Source organism: Myotis myotis, unplaced genomic scaffold (assembly GCF_014108235.1).
Source record: "Myotis myotis isolate mMyoMyo1 unplaced genomic scaffold, mMyoMyo1.p scaffold_m19_p_26, whole genome shotgun sequence".
Taxonomy (NCBI): domain Eukaryota; kingdom Metazoa; phylum Chordata; class Mammalia; order Chiroptera; family Vespertilionidae; genus Myotis; species Myotis myotis.
The window spans coordinates 2,745,809-2,766,850 of NW_023416331.1; the positions used below are offsets into that span (position 1 = coordinate 2,745,809).

Genomic DNA, 21,042 nt, shown 5'->3' on the forward strand with positions numbered 1-21,042 from the left:
AGGCAACATACAGTCCACAACAAACATTTTTGTGGTCCAGCCAATATAACGGTATGTAAGAAACGTTTTAATAAAAATTTCATAACTTAATTTTTACAATAAAAATTGCTATACATAATTTTTATTATACATAATTATTTAATAACTAGGGGCCCAGTGCACGAAATTCATGCACTGGGTGTGTGTGTGGGGGAGTGTCCCTCAGCCCAGCCTGCCCCCTCTCACATACTGGGAGCCCTCAGGCGTTGACCCCCATCACCCTCCAATCGCAGGATCGGCCCCTTGCCCAGGCCTGACGCCTCTGGCCTAGGCGTCCGGCCCAGGCAGCGGGGACCTGCAGTGGCAGCGGGGGGCGCCGCAATTGTGCAGGCTCTGCCCCTGCCCCTGCAGGACGCCTCTGGCTGAGGCGTCCAGCCCGGGCAGCGGGGACCCACAGCTGCAACGGCCCCCCGATCATGGGCTTCACTTTAGGCCCAGGCAAGGGACCCCTAGCTCCTGGGGCTGCCAGCTTCGACTGTGCCCAGCTCCCATCACTGGCTCCACCCCTATTTCCTGCTATCACTGGCCAGGGCGGAAAAGGCACCTGATTCTCCGATCATGGCTGGGGGGCAGGGCAAAGGCAGCCCCAAGGCCGCCTTTGCCCTGCCCCCCAGCTCTTAGCTCCCCCCTGGGTTTCCGATCACTGTCAGTGGCAAGGGGCTTCTTTCTGCTTTCCCTTTCGCCTCCCTGCATTGTGCCTACATATGCAAATTAACCGCCATCTTTGTTGGCAGTTAATTTGCATATAGCCCTGATTAGCCAATGAAAAGGGTAGCGTTGTACGCCAATTACCATTTTTCTCTTTTATTAGTGTAGATGACCTACAACATTCACTAATGACTGATTACTATAATCGTGTTTCATTCATTTCCCTTATGCATCTTATGTGCAGGCACACCATTTCTCTCCACTATCCAGCAGTGAATACTTTAGTAGCCGATTGCTACGTCATTAGTCTTGGACTGACTTGTTTGGTGTGCATAACAGGAAATATTTTGCTTTCAGAGAACAAGAAAAATAGGTTTATTTGCATTACACTTATTAATTTGTGCAGTTATTCAGTTAATGTTCAATTAAAAATATTAATTTTTATTAAAATATTCTATTATTTTATGTTAATGATTACTAATTTATTTTAACCTTTTGTATTCATCATGTCTTTATCAAAATAAACCTATATTTCTATGAAAATTGAAGCTTTTGTTTATTTGGCCCATGTTAGTCTTTGAGTTTGACATGCTTAGCCTAGAAGGTTTCAACAGTAGATTAGAAGAAGCTAAGGACCAAATTAGTGAGTTAGAAGACAAGGTAGAAAAAAACAGCCAATCAGAGCAACAACTGGGAAAAAAAATTAAAAAGCAGGAGGAGAGTTTAAGGGAGCTTTGGGAGAACATGAAATGAAGCAACATTTACATAATAGGGGTGCCAGAAGGAGAAGAAGCTGAGCAAGGAATAGAAAACCTGTTTGAAGAAATAATGACAGAAACATTCTATTACTTGGGGAAGAAAAAAAATCACCCAAGTCCAGGAAGCACAGAGAGTCCCAAACAAGAGGAACCCCAAAATACCCACACCAAGACACATCATAATTAAAATGGCAAACATTAAAGACAAAGAAAGAATCTTAAATTCTGCAAGAGAGAGACAGAAAGTTATCTACAAGGGATCTCCCATTAGACTATCAGCTTATTTCTCAACAGAAACACATCAGGCCAGAAGGGAGTGGCATGAAGTATACAAAGTAATGAAAAACAAGGGACTAAATTCAAGACTACTCTATCCAGTAAGACTGTCATTCAAAATTGAAGGTGAAATCAGGAGCTTTGCAGATAAAAAATGAGTAAAGGACCCCGAGGGGTCCTTGATTGCAAGCAGGTGGAGACCAGACAGAGGGAACCCACCAGGGCACGATCGGGGCCAGAGAGGCACTGCGGGAGGTCTCCAGGGTGTGTCCAGCCCCATCTTGGCCAGTCCGGATCGGGGCCCATAGGGGCTGGCCAGGGAAGGATGTGGGGGGTTGGCCAGTCGGGGAGGGACTATGGAAGTGTTCCAGAGCATGTCCGGCCCATCTCGCTCAGTCCTGATCGACCAGACCCCATCAGCAAGCTTACCTACCAGAGTGTCTGCCCCCTGGAGGTCAGTGCACATCATAACGACTGGTTGACCAGTCAACTATCTGCCCCCTGGTGGTCAGTGCATGTCATAGTGAGCAGTTGAGCGGCCTTAGCATATCATTAGCATATTAAGCTTTGATTGGTTGAACTGTCGACCAGTAGATCAGACTACCAGACACTTAGCATATTAGGCTCTTATAATATAGGATAGTACAGGAAATCCTAGCATAGCAATCTGACAAGAAGAAGAAGAAATAAAAGACATCCAAATTTCAAAGGAAGAAGTAAAATTGTCAATTTCAGATTACATGATACTGTATATAGAGAACCTTAAAGATTCCACCAAAAAACGATTAGAATTAATAAATAAATTCAGTAAATTAGCAGGATACAAAATGAATATCCAGAAATTGATTGCATTTTAATTAATTTATTTTTTAAATACATTTTCATTGATTTTCTTTTAGAGAGAGAGAAAAGGAAAGACACACACACACACACACACACACACACACACAGAAACATTGATAAGAGAGACACATTGATTCATTGCCTCTGCCCACACTGAACCCGAAATCTGGGTATGTGTCTTGACCATGAATTGAACCAGTGACCTCACAGTTCATGGGATGATGCTCAACCAACTGAGCCACACCAGCCAGGGCAGTTGAGTTTTTATACACCAATAATGAAGTATCAGAAAGAAAAGCTAGGAAAACAATTCCATTTTCAATTGCATAAAAAAAATAAAATACCTAAGAATAAATTTAACAAAGAAGGTAAAAGACCTGTACCTAATCAATGTGTCTCTCTCACATCAATATTTCTCTCTGTCTCTCCCTTTCCCTTCCACGCTTTCTAAAAATCAATTGAAAAATAGTCTCGGGTGAGGATTAACTAAAAAAAGAAAGAAAGGAAGAAAAAAAGAAAGAAAGAAACAAAGGAACAAAGAAATGGAAGAAGATACAAATAAATGGAAGCATATATTGTGCTAATGGCTAGGAACAACACTGTTAAAATGTCCATACTACGCAAAGCAATCTGTAGATTCTAAAAAATTCTTATCAAAATGTTAATGGTATATTTCACAAAACTAGAACAAATAATCCAAAAATGTATAAGGAGGCACAAAAGACCCTGAATAGCCACAGCAATCTTGAGAAAGAAAAACCAAGTTGAAGGTGTTATACTATCTGATATCAAACTATACAACAAGGAAACAGTAATCAAAAAAGAATGGTATTGCCACAAAAACAAACATATAGATCAATGGAACAGAATAGAGTGGTTGGAAATAAACCCACACTTACAAAGTCAATATTTCACAAAGCATGCAAGATCATACAATGGGTAAAGACAGCCTATTTAATAAATGTTGTGGGAAAATGAGACAGATATGTGCAAAGAAATGAAGCTAGACCACCTTCTTACATCATATAAAAGAATAAATTCAAAATGGACTAAAGACGAAAATGTAAGTCTCAAAACTATAAAAATCCTAGAAGAAAACAAAGGCAGTAAAATCTCTGACATTTCTTTCAGTAATGTTATTTTTCTGATTTTCTCTTCAGGCAAGGAAAACAAAATAAAAAATAAAAAAATGGGATTATATCAAGCTAAAACTTTTTGCACAGCAAAGGAAACCATCTACAAAATGAAAAGATAACCCACAGAATGGGAGAACATATTCACCAAAGGTACACCTAATAAAGGGTTAATATTCATAATTTAATAAAACAACCTCCTACAAAGCAACACCAAAAAACCAAACAACCCAGTTAAAAAAATGGATAAAGTACCTAAATAGACAGCTCTCCAAACAGGAGACATAGATGCCCAATAGACATATGAAAGATGCTCAACATCACGAATCCTCAGAGAAATGCAAATTAAAACTACAATGAGATATCACCTGTCAGAAGGGCTATCATCAATAAATCAATAAACAAGTTTTGTTGAGGATGTGGAGAAAAGGGGACCCTTGTGCATTGCAGATTGGTGCAGCAACTATGGAAAACAATATGGAAGTTCCTAAAAAAAAATTCAAAATGGAACTTTTTTTATGACCTGTGATTCTATTTCTGGGTATGTATAGAAGAAACCCAAAGCACTCATATGAAAGGATAAATGCACTTCCATGTTTTCTGCATTGCTATTTAAAAAAGCCAAGAGTGGATAAAATAGGAATGGTCCATATAAACAATGGGATATTACTCTGCCATAAAAGAGAAAGAAATCTTACATTTGTGACAGCATGGTTGGATCTAGTGAATATTAGGCTTAGGGAAATAACTCAGGCAGAGAAAGACAAATACCATCTGATTTCACTTATATGTAGAATCTAAAGAACAATATAAACTAACAAAACAGAAACAGACTTACAGATACAGAGGGCAGACTGATGTCTGCCAGAGGGGAGAGGAGTTGGGGGACTGGGTGAAACAGGTGAAGGGACTGAGAAGTACACATTGGCAGTTACAAAATAGTCACAGATTGTAAAGTGCAGCATAGGGAGTATAGTCAATAGTATTGCAATAACTGTATGGTGCCAGGTGGGTACTAGACTTATCAGGGGAATCACTTCGCAAATTATATGAATGTCTAACCACTGTGCTGTACACCTGAAACTAATACAAAATAATATTGAATGTAAACTGTAGTAGAAAAAGGTGAAAAACTTAAATAAAAGAAATAAAGTTATTTCAGAGGACTGAAATTCAATAAATAAAGCAGCATGTGTATGAGAAATAATTGCAATAAGTTTACTTGTAAAACAATAAAGTACTTATATTAAAAAACTATAACATATTTTCAGTAAGATTTATTTCCCTGTAAATTTAGAGAGACAAGAAATTAACCTAATATTTTTTGAATTTTATGGGATTCTTAAAATCATTGCTCCACATTGCTTATCCAATATTCATTAACCCCCCCTTGTACTGTTAAAGGAACCTTGAACTGAGTCTGAAAGTAGTAACTACCCAACGCTTTCTATATTCTTCTATCAACACATGCAAATAACTTTTTTCACAATTTTATAACATAAAAAAGCAATTTGTTTAGGTCTAGATAATTCTTTTACTTTGTTTTTTGGAATGTGAAATTGAGGAGAATATGATTCTGATTAAGCTACCTAAAACTACACTTCAACATTCACTCTTTCTCAATGCATGAGTGAAATCTGAACCAAACATTAGGTTTTCTGCAGAGTACAAAAGCCTTATTCATTATTTCTAATTCTCTGTTACTTCTAAGTTACTTTCAGGAACTTGCTATACCAATGATTTACTTCCCCTCTCTCTTTTTATTTTTAAGGTCTTTACTTTTCCATGAAGTTTTACCTCTTCCCTTTTGTCTTGCTTTGTGTCACATACATGAGGTCTACCACTTCCAGTTTCAGATCTCTACTGAGGTTGGCATTCGTAACTTGCACTAAAACATCATTGGTGATGTTCTTTTTGAGGCTTCACCACCATAAGACATTTTGTTTGTTTATTTATTTATTTATTTATTTATTTATTTATTTATTTATTTATTTTTACCATAAGACATTTTAAAAGAGAGAGTCCCATCATTTAACAGAAGATATTTAATATTTTCTATATACTGCCCTTACAATACCTGCTCCGTGCACTTGAACTTAGACTGGGGTCCTTGAATGAGGATGCTATTGTGATAATCACCAAAATCCTCAGCAACAATGCTTTCCTCATAGATTCACATTCTTTGAGAGCATAGGATCTTAAATTTATAATAATTTAAAAGTTCTTCATTTCTTTTAACTTTAACACATCACTTACCTTAAAATATAAGTTTCTCAAAATAAATTTTATTTATATTTCCTGACCTGGATATATATACCTTTCTCTAGTTCATGACTTGAGAATAAGGCTTTCATAATGGGGGATTTAATAGTAGCATTTCTTTTGGAATTATATATATATATATATATATATATATATATATATATATATAGAGAGAGAGAGAGAGAGAGAGAGAGAGAGAGAAAGGAATGGTAACATACAGATTAAAGACTGAACACAGCTGGCCTCCCAGAAGCAGTCTGTGTGCACCTTCTAATTACCAACCTTACCCTTAAGAGGAAAATATTACTCTGAAATTGTGAAAATTATTTCCTTATGTACTCATAATTGTGAATTTCAGAAAAATAAAATTTTATTTATTGGTTTTATTTCTTTTGATATATATTTCATATGATTCACCATTTTCTTTTTAAAAATTTTAAAAATTAAATCGTTATTATTGAAAGAATTAAATATATTCCTTTTTTTGTGTGTAATTATACACACCCATTAAGAGGGTTATGATAAAAAATTTAGAAAATATCAAGTGTTGGTGTGGATGTAGGAAAGTTGGAACCCTGTGCATTGCTGTTGGAAATGTAGAATATTGCAGCCACTGTAAAAAACAGTATGGTGGTTCTTAAAAAAATTAAAAATAGAATTATAGCCCTAACCGGTTTGGCTCAGTGGATAGAGTGTCAGCAATGTGATCCAGAAATTCAAAAGAATAGAAAACAGGAATTGGAACAGATATTTGTACACCAATATTCATAGCAGTATTTTTCACAATAGCCAAACGTGGAAACAATTCAAATGTATATTGATGGATGACTGGATAAACAAAATGTGGTATACACATACAACGAAATATTATTCAACCTCATAAAGAAAGGAAATTCTGATATATACTACAACATGATAAAATGGTCAAGTTTATTTAGAGAAAAAGTAGAATGGTGTTTGTCAGGGACTGGAGGGAGGATGGGAATGGAGTTATTTTTTAATGGGTACAGAGTTTCAGTTTGGGATGGAAAACATTTTGGAAATGGATGGTGGTGATGGTTGCACAACAATGTGACTGTGCTTAATGTCACTGAGACATAGACTTAAAAATGGCTAACATGGTAAATGTCATGTTATCCATATCTATATATATAAAAGGCTAATATGCAAATTGTCCCCTTGGATGGTTATTCAACTAGAAGTCCAACTACTTGCTATGATGTGCACTAACCACCAGGGGATGGTGCAGAATGAAGGAAGGCCCCGGCCGGCAGCCAGCAGCCGGCAGCTGGGGAAGGGAAGCCCTGATCTGCAGCTGGCGGCTGGGGAAAGGAGGCCCCAGCTGGCAGTGAAGGCCCCCGCCAGGCCTAGGGACCCTACCTGTGCACGAATTTTGTGCACTAGGCCTCTAGTTTACCATAATAAAATAAGTAAGAAAGCAAGAAAGGTAAGAATGCCTAATATCTGGAACTGTGTAAGATGTAGAAAACTAATAATTTAAGCAAAAAGAATGCTCAACCTGGACTAAACTCGGTTCCCAAAGTTTGGGCATGGAGATGAGAGTTTCAAGACCAGATCATATAAATCATACTCCTAGTTCAAATGTATTTGGGGCTTACTGTGTGGCACATATTAGCCTAAGTGTTTTACATGCATTAACTCGTGGGTCCTCTCAACAGCCTATTTTGTGGTTACTAAAGGATTACATTCTACTAGTATGTAAATGGGAAATATTGTGGCATTAATATATTACTAAAATCTCAGTTAACCTCCAAAGTCTCCTATAAGAACAACAACCCAAATTAAAATGTTATCAATAAACATAATCCACCAGCTTGAGCATGAAGTGGTTTAAATTGTATTTTTGCTCTTGCCAAAGGGAGGTGCCTACAGGGAAGTGAGGCCCGTTAACCAGCCAATGCTCTCCATCTCTCCTTTCTCACTGATATTCGCCCAAATAAGAGCAGAGTGTGGGGACTTCCAGGGCACACACTGCGGTTTCCTGTTGCTGCTCTCACTTCTGACTTCTGTCTCTTTTCAACCTACAGTTTCTATCTAATCTAGGGAAGAAAGTGGGGAGGAAACCTCTCAAATCATTCTGCATTTGTCACAAATCTAATACTTATGATAAAAATTTCACTTTTATTCTCAAAATCCAATTTTGTATTTAAAATACTTCATTTCATTTTTTTGTCTCTTCCACAGATTTTTGAATTCTATTTTAAAATAAAAAACCTAAATATTGTCCCTTGCTCATTTTTTGGATATAAAAAACATTACACTGAGGGGAGAAAGTTTGCACTATCCTCACTGATACCTAAATGGGTAAGGAGAGAGAGAACAAAATGGAAGTACAGAAAGGAAGAAAACATGTTTATTATGTTACAATATCATTTGGACACGTTGACTGTGTGTTATTAACATGACCTGAGAAAGAGGTTAAATGAGCTGAGACGTCTGCTAACATTCCAGCATGAGGTCTCCCATACTTATCCATTTAGAGAAAATTATACTCTAAACAAAGATACCCAGGAAAGAGATATAATTTTTTTCAGTACAGATATTGAGTTAGGGTCACTAAGAACCAGGTGGCTGGGCAGAACGGCCCAGGTTTTTCTGTGAAAGGTAGGAGATGAATGAAGACTGAGTAGGAAGAATTCACAAAGGTCAGTGGTCTCTGAAGGAAAAATTGGCCACAAGTTCCACTCAAGCGGGGAGACGAGGAGGCTGAGGAAGGAGCAGGGAGCAGGTCTAGGTCATACATCAAGGCCAAGACAGGGAGCTGAGTCTGAACCATTCCTCTTCTTTCTTATGAAGACCGATGACCTGAAACAGGAAACAGCACGAGATTGGTGGGTCCTCCGTTCCTGTCCCAAGGCCAACCCATTCTTCAATTTTCCCACAAATTTTCAAACACATTTATGTATCCTGGGTGCCAATCCTCCCCCGCCGACTTCACTACCTGCAGAAACATCACCCCAGATCTGTACACCTGATTCCTACCTTCCCATTTTCCAGGCTGAGACTCAAGTGGTCCTCCAGCTTCTGGAGGCAGCCCCTGCGTGCAGCCGGCGGATGGTTAGCACGGAGCCCGCCACGATGCCCACGAGGCCCACGGCCAGCCCCAGGGCACAGACCACAGTCTCTGTCAGCTCCGACATGGGGGCTGGAATCTCAGGCTCTGAGAAAAAGGAAGCTCACAGGGTCAAAGGGCACTGTATGCCGGGTGTATAAGGGGACCGATGTGTGTGTTTGGAAATGCACAGGACATCTGGACTTTGGGAGAAGGGTATAGTCAATTATTAGAAAACTTACAGTTGTGGGAAATAAACCTGTGGCCCTGGGGGTTTAGGGCTCTAAGGCAAGACCATGTGACGTGGGACAGAACTGGAAGGTGTAGGGACAATGAAGGGATGCGGCGTACCCCAGTGCTTGAGGAGCGGCTCTTCCAGGCCCCAGTGCGCCACCCTGCAGTCGCAGAAATCCTCAGCGGAGGGAAGAAAAGTGAGGTAACTGAGCTTGAGGAAAGAGTGGTCACTCTTGGGGTAGAAGGTTGTCTCAGCAACGCCTTCGGCAACGGGGTGTCCGTTGTATAACCAAGTGATGTTGATCACAGGAGGGAAGATGTTGTCCACCAGACAGATGAGGGTGTTGGGAATACCCAAGGTCACGGGAGATTTGGGAAACACAGACACTTCAGGAATTTCTACAACGAAGACAAAACACTGGTTTGAATTTGGGACACCCGTGTCCTGAGTTTCTTAATTAGTTCGGGTGGCCCTCCCGGTCCCAGCTCCCCAGCTGTTAGTGGGTATTTCCTGTGTCTTTTCAGACTCATTTTACAGTAAGCAACAGCTTCCCCCTTTCCACCTGTTTATTAGATCATTTCATTCACTGTTTCTTTTTTTATGGGCAGGACTGTCCAAAACTTCTACCTTGCCTTTCCCATCTTCTGAATGAGGAAGGTTACTGTGATCTGTGTGACTTCAGAGGGGTGCCATCATCTTCACCTCACATTCTGAACCGTCCTCTTCCTTTGAATCACTGTGAAGCTCAGAACACTTTCCTGTCTTTGGGAACGCACAGGACACTGTGTGTGTGTGTGTGTGTGTGTGTGTGTGTGTGTGTGTGTGTGTGTGCGCACACTTCTTAGGCTAAGAAGTTGGGAACGTCCTCTTATTGGATTATAAGGAGTACTTTATGGAACCAGGAGGAGGGATGCTTAAAGAGTAAATGGATATGATGGGGCCAGGGTATCTGGTAGGAGATGAAATGGAAAGGGAAGGATTTATGGTATGCTGGGAAGAGCAGCTCTTCCAGGGAAAAGGGAGGTGAGACCTGGGATGTGAGAAGAGAGACAGAACTGGGGACACTCACCATTGGTGGCAGGTGTGAAGTTGGAATCTTTTATCAAGGTGTCCAAATTTCTTTTTGCCACAACAATGTTTTGCAGGGCATTCTGCGTTTCAAACTTGGTGAAATTGCTAAACTCAGGCAGCCGCCACACCGTTTCCCTCGTTTTCAGGTCCACGTAGAACAGCTCATCGCCGTCAAATTCATATGTGAACTGGCCAGAGGCGCCATACGTCTGGTAAACATTCGTGCCATAAGTGCCCACGTGGTCGGCTGGTGAGTGGCCATTCCGGAGCAAGGAGATATGAATGGGAAGGTGGAATATAGAGGGAGGGGAAAAGCTTTATTATACAAAAGCACAAGAAACTCTATTCCATAGTGTAGGTTACATTGGCATGGTCTGCTATCAGTCCCTGTTTCTGTGTTATGTACCTTAGGGTATCGAGATGTGAGCTCTTCACGTGACCTCCTAACAACTTTCAGGCACATACATTGTCTTCCCATGATACTGTGTACTCCAGGAGGCATTGGGATGCTATGACTTGTTCCTGGTAGAGTCATGGTACATAGTAAGAATTCAGTCATATTTGGTAAATAAAAATAAATAAGTGCATTTAATTCTTAAGCTTATCTCTAATCACTTAATCTCCCCATACTGTCTTACCCTTTCAAAGCATTCATCTTATTCTAACACACCATGGAGTTTATTTACTGATTGAATATATTTTTAAATTATCTGAGTTCTTTATGGGTAAGAACCTTGGTTTATGCTAAGCACCAGAGGAGTGCTTCAGACACACTCAGTGTCTGTTGAACTAATGAATCTCATTTGGAAAATGTTAGGAGATTCCACTGTATTCTATATCTCTTTATTTCCCTCTGTTTTGCTGTAGGTCTCAGTAACTGTTGTCATTGCCATGACAAAGCAGGCAAAGTTCTGGCTTGGAGACTGATAGGTAGAGGAACGAGCCCTAGACCAGGAAGGTGTGTGAAAAGTAGATGGAGAGCAGGGGGGTGAATGAGCCAGGTAATGGATCTGTTTTTACCTCTTTTTAGAGCTTTACTGGCTAGAGGCGACAGGCCTGCTGGTTTGGGCTGATGCGCTGAGACTAACCTGCTTGAAGTCCCTGGGTTTTCCATCATGCATCATCCCAACTTTGTGGAACACACGGGAAGTGACACTCAGAATAATCGTGCTGTACCCGGCACTTATATAGGTCTCTGTTTTTTTTTTTTTTTTTTTAAATATTTTATTGTTTTTTTACAGAGAGGAAGGGAGAAGGATAGAGAGTTAGAAACATCGATCAGCTGCCTCCTGCACACCCCCTACTGGGGATGTGCCCGCAACCCAGGTACATGCCCTTGACTGGAATCGAACCTGGGACCCTTCAGTCCGCAGGCCAACGCTCTATCCACTGAGCCAAACCAGTCAGGGCATAGGTCTCTGTTTTTAAAATACACATCTGTGTACTTATTTTATTTGATCACATGTTCTTTAGAACAATGAGTCAATCAATTAATTTTACATATGAGGAATCTGGAGATCAATGTAATGAATTGACTTGCTTAATGCCATCCAATTAATTCGTTTTATTTTTCCAATTGCAATTATCTTCAATAAAGTTTATCCTCCTCATTTTCTGAGCCCAAACCCAGAGTATGAATTATGTTGAGAACAAAAAATGAATGACTTGCTACTTTACATGTGGCACAAAACATTTATGGGGATGGTCATTGTAAGAAACTGGACAGCTAAAATGCAATAACCAATAGCTTTGAAGGAGTTTTGAGTGAGTTGGAAGTAGCAGGCTCACAAACTGCTGCTAAAGAAAAGCAGTATGTTGGAGAAATATACCTACTGCGAGTTAAGGCCACAACAACGTCCAGGCGGTGGTGGTTGTGACACTGGAAAGGGATCAGGGCCCTGGTGACCACTGCAGTCACCGGGACAGCGTGACATCTAGCTCAGTCTATAAGCTGAGCACAGGTTTGGGCTGGGGTTTGGTTTCTGGGAGGGAAAATAAGCATAAGAATTCCGATGGGAGGGAACTGGGTTTCATGACCGCTAAGTCTAAACAAAAAGGTTCTTACACTTCTTCCTAAATCCACACCCTCACCGAGCACTCACCCCTGATGTCTCCACCTCCGCAGGGGCTCAGCATGGAGGCCAGAGCCAGGGCCCCTAGAATCAGAGCTTCCGCGGGGGTCATCCTCCTCCCAGGTCTCCTCAGAAGTGGCTGCTCTGAGTGGCGCAGGGAGGAGACGGTGCAAAGAAATGATCCAGACAGGAGAACAGGAAGGAAGCACCAGGGGGAGCCAGACCTCGCCCGCGGGTCACCGCAGCCTGTCAGGAGTTCCCGGAGCTGACACCCCATTGCCAGCTGAAGCGCTTTTAGAAGAGATATGGCAGGACTCTGGGAGGTTCCCTAGGGGCACAGGCTCCCCGGGGAGCAGAGGGAGCCTTTCTCTATAGATGGAGGGAGAGGGGAGAAACAGAAGCCTCTCCACTCTGACAGAATGTGTGGGGCGGGTGTGCACCCAAGGGGCTGCTGGGTCACCTCAGGGGTGGTCCCTGGGCAGGGTCCTTTGCATTATATTGTTACTGCCTCTGGGACGTCTGCCCTTGCCGGCTGCGCCCCACTCCCCACCCACACACCACTGTGTTTTAGGTGATTGGGATCCAGGAGGAGCACAAGAGACAAAAGTTCTGCATTTAGGAAACTTCCTGTATTTTGGATCAGCTCTGTTCTCAAAAAGACCTCCTCTAGTGGGAGCCAATTAACATCCCTCCCCCCCCATCCCGCCTCCCTGTTGTACTCCTTTAAGCAAGTTCTTCTCTCACTTTCTCAAAAGCACCCTAATTTTAAACGCCTGTATTTTCAAACATTGATGACATCCTATTGCTGTAAGTCACGTGCAGTGCACACTAACAGCGGGCCCTGCTCCCCTCCCGGCACCTTCTGCTCTCTGCACTGTGGCCTGCAATGGCTGCCTGTCTGAGCCGAAGCTGCGGCCATGACGCACACCCAGGAGAACCGCCTGGGTTATCTAGACTGTGGGTCCTGAGTGTGGCTCCACCTGTGCAGGGCTGGCCCTGGAATTTTGGCAGAGATACTAGGAGCTGCTGGTGGTCTCATGTCTCCTGTTTCCACTGACATGTGTCCGTGAACCTGGAGGTGTTTTCTGGTTCCATTAGAATCTACCCCGTTTACCACGAAGCCTCCAACTCCGCACAGAACACAGTTTTTCCTCATATCGTTCTAAGCTGCACTGCATCCCGGAGAAGTGTCCTGAGACGCTGGCGGCAGACCGAACACTTTGTTTGCAGACATTAGGTTTCACCTATAATGATCTTCTTACTCATTTTAATCCATTTAGTGGGCTCGAGTTTTAAAGGCACAGGATCAGGGCACCATCAAACAGTAAGAGCCCGGTTTCAGAGGTCGAATGGGATAAAGGGAAGTCCAGGCCAAGTCCTGCCACCTGGCAATGGACAGATGTGTGTGTGTGTGTGTGTGCGCGCATGTGCACATGTCAGGGGAGGTTGGGAAGGTTTGTTACTCTGACTTTCTGCCTGCCCCCCTGTTTCATCGATCTGTTACACATTTAGTCATTTAATTTAGAATGTTGTAATTCAATTTCATGTTACGTTAATTATCGCTGTTTCCACAGTGAGGATTTTCTGGGACCTCCTGTAACAGCACTCAAGTTACTATGTTGGTACAGTAAAAGTCTGTATTTTTTAACGTGCTTTAAAATTTAAGTTTATCATTAGTTTTATTATTAGTTTGAGGACCTCTCTATAGTCACAAATTGACCACTGTTGAAATCTTATCCTAACGGCAGAGGCTGGAGGGAACTATCGATAATGCACAGACTCTGTAATAAAAAAGACTGAGATTAAAATACTGTATCCTGCCCAGCCAGTGTTGCTCAGTGGTTGAGTGTCGACCCATAAAGCAGGAGATTTAGGTTCGATTCCCAGTTAGGGCACATGCCCGGGGTTTCAGGCTCGATCCCCAGTAGGGGGCGTGCAGGAGGCAGCCAAAGGATGATTCTGTCATCACTGATGTTTCTATCTCTCTCTCCCTCTCCCTCTCCCTCTCCCTTCTTCTCTCTAAAATCTGTAAAGTTTAAAAGAACAAAACAAAACCTTTAAAATACTCGCTCTTATTGTAAGCAATTGCATAACTTCAGACAATTTATGGACATTATTTTAACCCAGCATTCTTAACTGTAAAATGAAAATGGTACGTCTCACCCAGTAATTTGTTAATATTTTAAAACTAAACTACATATGTAAGTATAGTTATTGAATTAGTAGGCATAGGTTAGTTAAAAGATCCTCTTTTCCATCCATGCTGTTGCAAATGGTAGACAACAGGGGGGTGAGGGCATTAGTGGGAGGGGGATGGGGGTAATGTGGGGATAAGGACACATATGTAATAACTTAATCAATAAAGAAATTAAAAAAGATCCTCTGTTTATCCTTTTAAAGTCTGTAGGATCTATAATGGTCCCGCTTTCATTCTCTTATTGCTAATTTTTGTTTCTCTTCTTTCCTTGATTAGCGCTCCTGTGGGCCAGCAGAGAGTGGGCGCCACGGAGTGACTCTCCTGTGTCTGGGGATGACGTGTGTCCCGCCAGCCTGCCTGCATCCCACTCAGGGGCCCTTGGCTCGTTACCCCTGTGTCCAAGGTGGCCACTGTCAAGTGTGAGCTTACGAAGAATTTAACTTCAGAGGAGGCCGTTGGTCACAGTAAGATCTCCATTATAGGGCCTGGGTCTGTTGGCATGGCCTGTGCCACCCGCATCCTAGGGAGGGGCCTGAGTGATGACTGTGCCTTGGTGGCTGCCGCTGAAGGCAAACCAAAGGTGAAACATGGATCTTGAACATGGCAGCCCTTTCCTGAAAATGCCAAATATTGTTGCCAGCAAAGTGTACCTTGTGGAATTTACACTGCAAAATCCGGCCTTGTGATTACTACAGCAGGTGCATGCCAGGAAAGGGAGAAACACACCTTAATTTAGTCCAGTGAAATATGGCATCTGTGACTTAATGATCTATATATATAGGGTGTCCCAAAATTCACGCAAGATTGCAAATCTTGTGTGAATTTTGGGACACCCTATATAAAAGCAAAGCAACCGGAAAGGCACCCCCCCGACCTGACCTTCCCCCTGGTCGTGCCACGCCTCCCCTCCCCCCCATCAGGGGCAGGGCAGACCGGCCAACCACCTATGCACGAATTCCTGCACTGGGCCTCTAGTATCTCTATATTTCCTCCTCTCTCTAGCCTCTGAAAACTACCACTCTACTCTCTGTTTTTATGAATTTGACTACTTTAGATTTCTAATGTAAGTGGTGTTATGCAGTGTTTGTCTTTCTGTATCTGGTTTGTTTCACTCAGCATAGTATCCTCCAGGTTCATCCACATTGTAACAAATGCAGGTTTTCCTCGTCTTGAAAAAAAAGTATCATGTTTTTTTTTTTTTGTTAATCCTTACCTAAGAATTTTTTTCCATTGATTTTTAGAGAGAGAGTGGAAGGGGGGCGGGAGGGTACATGCACATGAGAGAAGGGGGGGGGAGGAGAAAGAAAGAAACATAGATGTGAGGGATACATTGTTTGGTGTGGTTGCTTCCTGCATGTGCCCGGAGGATTGAACCTGCAACCCAGGTACATGACCTTGATCAGGAATCAAACCCATGACCCATTGGAGCCCAGGCCAATGTTCTAACCACTGGTAAGGGCAGTTTTCCTCCTTTTAAAAGACTGAATAGTATTTCATTGTAAAGTATTTACCACATTTTATTTATCCATTAATCTATCAATAGACATTTGGGTTGTTTCCATGTCTTGGCTGTTGTAAATAATGCTGCAAGAACAGAGAGATGCATGTATCTATTCAAATAAACTGATAAATAACATAGAGTCTGAGGCATGGAAACAAGGAACAGACTGACGAATCTCAGAGGGAACGGGGGAGGGGAGGAAAGAAGAGATTAACCAAATAATGTATATGTATATATGCATTGCCCACAGACACAGACAATAGGGTGATGAAGGTCTGGGGCAGGGTGGGAGCCAGGTAGAGGCAGGGAGTGGGAGGAAATGAGGGGACATCTGTAATACTTTCAACAGTAAAGATTTAAAAAAAAAAAAGACAGGATCATACTAAAAGTGAGGACCAAACTAAAACGAAACAAGGGACATTGCAAAATGGCATAAAAAAAGAGCCCAGAGATTGACGACAAGATAAAATAGGTTAACAGGTATCAGTGATTGTACTGGGTTTCCTCTGATGCATAACAGATTACAACAAACAACAGGTTAAAGTAATGCACATTTATTTTCCCACAATTTCTGTGAGCCAGAATCCATTCACAACTTAATGTGTTCCTCTACTTGGGATGTCATCCTATCACATTTTCTACATAACATAACCCCATTAAGGACAACACGTCACCTTCACCATATTACTGATTAGAAGCAAGTCACATTTCCTGTTAACTTTCAAGGCAGGAGATTACCCAGGGGTCACCTTGGAGTGTATCTCTTGGTTCCCTCTCTGGATTCTTGGTTCTCCTGAGTCATCCTTCTTTGCAGTAGCACTTGTTTGCAGCTTAGCAGTTTATCCACCTGCTTCCTGCCAAAGGAAACTGGGGAGCCCCACAGCCTCCCCGTTTGTACTGTCGACAATTAAGTCCAGGCAGAAGTATGTCTTCAAAACTGTGTGACAGTCCTAACCGGTTTGGCTCAGTGGATAGAGCATCAGCCTGCGGACTGAAGGGTCCCAGGTTTGATTCTGGTCAAGGGCATGTACCTGGGTTGCGGGCACAACCCCAGTGGGGAGTGTGCAGGAGGCAGCTGATCGATGTTTCTCTCTCATCGATGTTTCTGACTCTCTATCCCTCTCCCTTCCTCTCTGTAAAAATCAATAAAATATATTTAAAACAAAACAAACAAAACAAAAAACTGTGTGACTTCTGTGGATTTTTTGAAATTCACTCTATTGGACAAAAGCCACATTTATTAATATGTTCGAGGCCATCACTTCTCTATGTTGATCATGCTGAGAAGTCTGAGGGACAACAACTGAGAATTTTGGTGAGGCGCACCTTCAACCTCCTGAGAGGACTGGTGAGGTGATACTTCAGCCTCCTGAGAGGACTAGTGAGGAGCACATTAAATCTGAGAGGACTGGTCAGGCACACCTTCAAACTGAGAAGTTAATGAGGAACACCTTCAATATCCTGGGAAAACTTGTGAGGCCAACATTCCATCTGAGAGGACTGCTGAGGCGCGCTATCATTTCCTGAGAAATGAAGCTGTGAGGCACAGCTTCAATCAGAGAGGCTGATGAGGAACATCCTCAATCTCCTGAGAGGACGGGAGAGGCCCACATTCAATTTGAGAGGACTGCTGAGGCGCACTTTCAATCTCCTGAGGGGACTGGTGAAGCACAGCTTTCATCTCTGAGGGCCCCTTTGGGTGACCGTGTTCTCTACCCGATTGACTTTCCCAGATGTGTCTGCCATAGTGACACAGTGACTTATAGACAGCAGGCAAAAGGAGGCAAACATGTACATGGGGATCCTTCAAAAAAAATAAGACAAGCTGTGACAATGCTGCAGTTTCATTTTCATCTGTGTTTATTGTGAAGGTGACGAGGAAGCACTCTTAAGGCCCATGAAGAATTATTGAGTAGTTTTCGATGGGACTCTCAGGAAAGGGTCCTATCGTCACAACAAAATAGAAGATGTGTGAGAGAGAACAAGGGAAAGCGCCCTGTTCCAGCTGCCATGAGCCACAGAAACTGAGAAAAGGTATCGAGGAAGTTTTATGCAGCAACCTCCAATAGCTTCATACTAAGTGTTCCAGAAAAGGTGAATAGAACGAATCTAGAAGACTTTTTCCTGAGCTTAGGGAATATTTTAGTTTTTAGGTAGATAATATTAATGTAATTTAAAGGCATCAAGGAGAATAACGGAAATGTACAAGTAGTTACCTATGTAGTGATGAAATTTTTGACTATAAGATTAGAAACAAAATAAAAGCAAACAATGATAAAATTCCCTTTTAAGGCTACCAGAAAGGAAGTAAAAAAGCTAGCCCAAGTAGTTCATTATACATAAAAGGACAAGAAGAAGACAGGAAATGGAGTTCATATCTGAAATGGTAGATGCCGGGGAAAAATGGAACATAAAGGCGGCTAACTGAACGCAAGAAGCTGGGTGTTGCTGGAAAGGCAGTGTGGGAGAGGCGGTTTGGGAGTTTGAAGAGAGACAGGGTAGAGGAGAAAATTGCAGCAGAAGCCGCGAGCAGTAATGAGGATGCTAGCAATCCCTGTGGATGATGAAAAATTCTAATTGTACACTCTCTAAGAACTAAATTACGTTTCAAAAAATTTCAGAGTTATATTTTGTCTTTCTTTTGATGTAAAACGAGGCTAAAGCACATTCCTTCTACTGGAAGTTCAAAATCCCTCTTTGCAGCTCTAAGGGTATTACCTGGGTGACGTTCACCAGCAGGTGGCCACACTGCACTTTCCCTTCTCTCTCCCTCTCACATCTGGACTGGGAGATGCCAGCATTCCTTCCTAGAGGGTGGCAGGCAGCCCACCCAGCTCTTATTTCCCTGACTATTCCTTCCTTGTTTCCAAAATGTGATGCAACCTGACAAGCCATTAGGGATGTTTGAGAAGCAAAGAAGCATGAAATGGAGCAGATCCTAACGCCTGCTTCTGCCTGGAGTCCAAGGAGCTTGGTCTTTTACATGTTCTAACAGGTAAGAGATTAATACTACAACCCGCAGGCTCCAAGCACCTTCCTGCCTGCACTCTGGAGCAGGCCACTGTCCTTCCCGTGAGCTTTGGTGGTCCCCTGCCACCATCTAGTGCCTCCTACATACCTCGGAGTGACATTTCACTCTTTATTTAAAAATAGTCAGAAGAATATATCATATAGTTTAAAAATGGAATAATTCTATTTTAATAAAACCATAGAAGCTCATTATGTCTTCCCAAACAGGAGCCCTTAACTCCAATGAAACACACACACACACACACACACACACACACACACACACACACACGTATGATCAAGGAAGTATCCATACCTATTCTATGAGGGGATTTTAACATGAACGGACCCTGAATTGTATCAAAAGTGGGTTTTTTTGGGGGGGGAGGGGGTAGTAGGTGGAATTTAAGGATCAATGAATTTTTAAGGATTAAAATCATACAAAGTTTGTTGACCAAAAGAAAATTAAGTTAGAAATCAATGCAAAAATATATTACTAAATATTTGTAAACTTTAAAACACACTTCTTCTGAATAAAACATGGGTCAGAGGAGAAGAGGACTTAGAAAGCACTTTGAGGTGAATGAGAGAGAACACAATGAATCACAATTTATGCAATGCATCAGAAGCAGGGCTGCAATGGACAAGGACAGCACAAATGCTTGTATTAGAAATGAGGAAAAATCTCAAATCAGTGGACTGAGATTCTTCCTTAGAACCTGGAAAATTGGTCCTCGCTGGTTTTGCTTAGTGGATAGAGCGTTGGCCTGCGGACTGAAGGTTCCCGGGTTAGATTCTGGTCAAGAGCACGTACCTCAGTTGCAGGCTCAATCCCCAGCCCTGGTCAGGCAACCAATCTCTCTAAAAATCAATGGAAAAATGTCCTCTGGTGAGGGTGAACAACAACAACAACAACAACAACAACAACAACAACAACAACAAGAACCTGGAAAATTGAATAGAAACTTAAGCCCAAATTAAGCAGAAGAAAGAAAATATAGAGCAGAAATCAATGGTATAAAATCAGAAAAATAATAGAGGAAACCAATGAAACAATATAATTCTTAGAGAAGGTCACTCAAATTGGCAGTCCTCTAGTGCAGTGGTCTGCAAACCGCGGCTCGCGAGCCACATGCGGCTCTTTAGCCCCTTGAGTGTGGCTCTTCCACAAAATATCACGTGCAGGCACGCACGTACAGTGCGATTGAAACTTCGTGGTCTATGGGCAGAAGTCGGTTTTTGGCCTGGGAGAGTCTATTTTGAAGAAGTGGTTCGGAAGTGGGGAGTGTTGGTCGGTCCGGTGACGGGAGACTTGGGGCAGGCGGGCCACAGGATACGCAGCGCGGGGGAGGCGCGCGCCATTCATGCACGAGTTGAGTGAGCCAGTCAGTCCGCAGTCTCATTGTGCAGTGGTTAGTGCTAGTTGCGTCCCCAAATCACGCGCGGGTGACAAAAGTACCTACTTGAAGCATAAAGTTACCTGTATTTTTCCAACCAGCTGCAAATCCTACAGGGATTTTTGTCATCAATTTAAGAATTGTAATTCTTTTGTGTTGGTGGCTTTATTATTATAAAATGAAACATTTTTTAGGTGCCCTGTTTGACATGGCTACAAAGAAGAAGCAAAGAAAAACAAAAACGAAAATCGTGAATTTAAAGTTGAATGGATCGAGACTTTCGCGTTTATTCAAAACTTAAATAGCCTTCCAACCTGTTTTATTTGTCAGGAAAAAATTGGCGCATAACAAGAAATCAAATTTGGAGAGACACTTTACAACTAATCACGTGTCATTTAGTACTAAATATCCTGTCGGTGATGCAAGGAAGAAAGCAGTTGAGGAACTTCAGAAGAGTCAAGAAAAATCAAGTTCTTTATTTAATTACTGGATGCAATCTTCCAACAATGTTAATATTGCAAGTTTTGT

At 42.0% G+C, this 21,042-nt stretch overlaps 1 protein-coding gene across 2 annotated transcripts; it reads right to left on the reverse strand.

The window, feature by feature from the left end:
• Nucleotides 1–8,311: 8,311 nt before the first annotated feature.
• LOC118679614 (HLA class II histocompatibility antigen, DQ alpha 2 chain-like) lies at nt 8,312–12,582 on the reverse strand. Of its 2 annotated transcripts, XM_036356567.1 has the most exons (5): nt 12,441–12,582; nt 10,337–10,585; nt 9,384–9,665; nt 8,963–9,140; nt 8,312–8,785 (listed from the first exon to the last, which is right to left on the reverse strand). In XM_036356567.1, the coding sequence occupies exons 1-4, from the start codon at nt 12,520–12,522 to the stop codon at nt 8,986–8,988; spliced, it is 768 nt and encodes a 255-aa protein (XP_036212460.1). In that variant the 5' UTR covers nt 12,523–12,582; the 3' UTR covers nt 8,312–8,785; nt 8,963–8,985. The 2 variants fall into 2 exon arrangements, with proteins under 2 accessions (XP_036212460.1, XP_036212461.1); XM_036356568.1 differs by lacking the exon at nt 8,963–9,140.
• Nucleotides 12,583–21,042: the final 8,460 nt, after the last annotated feature.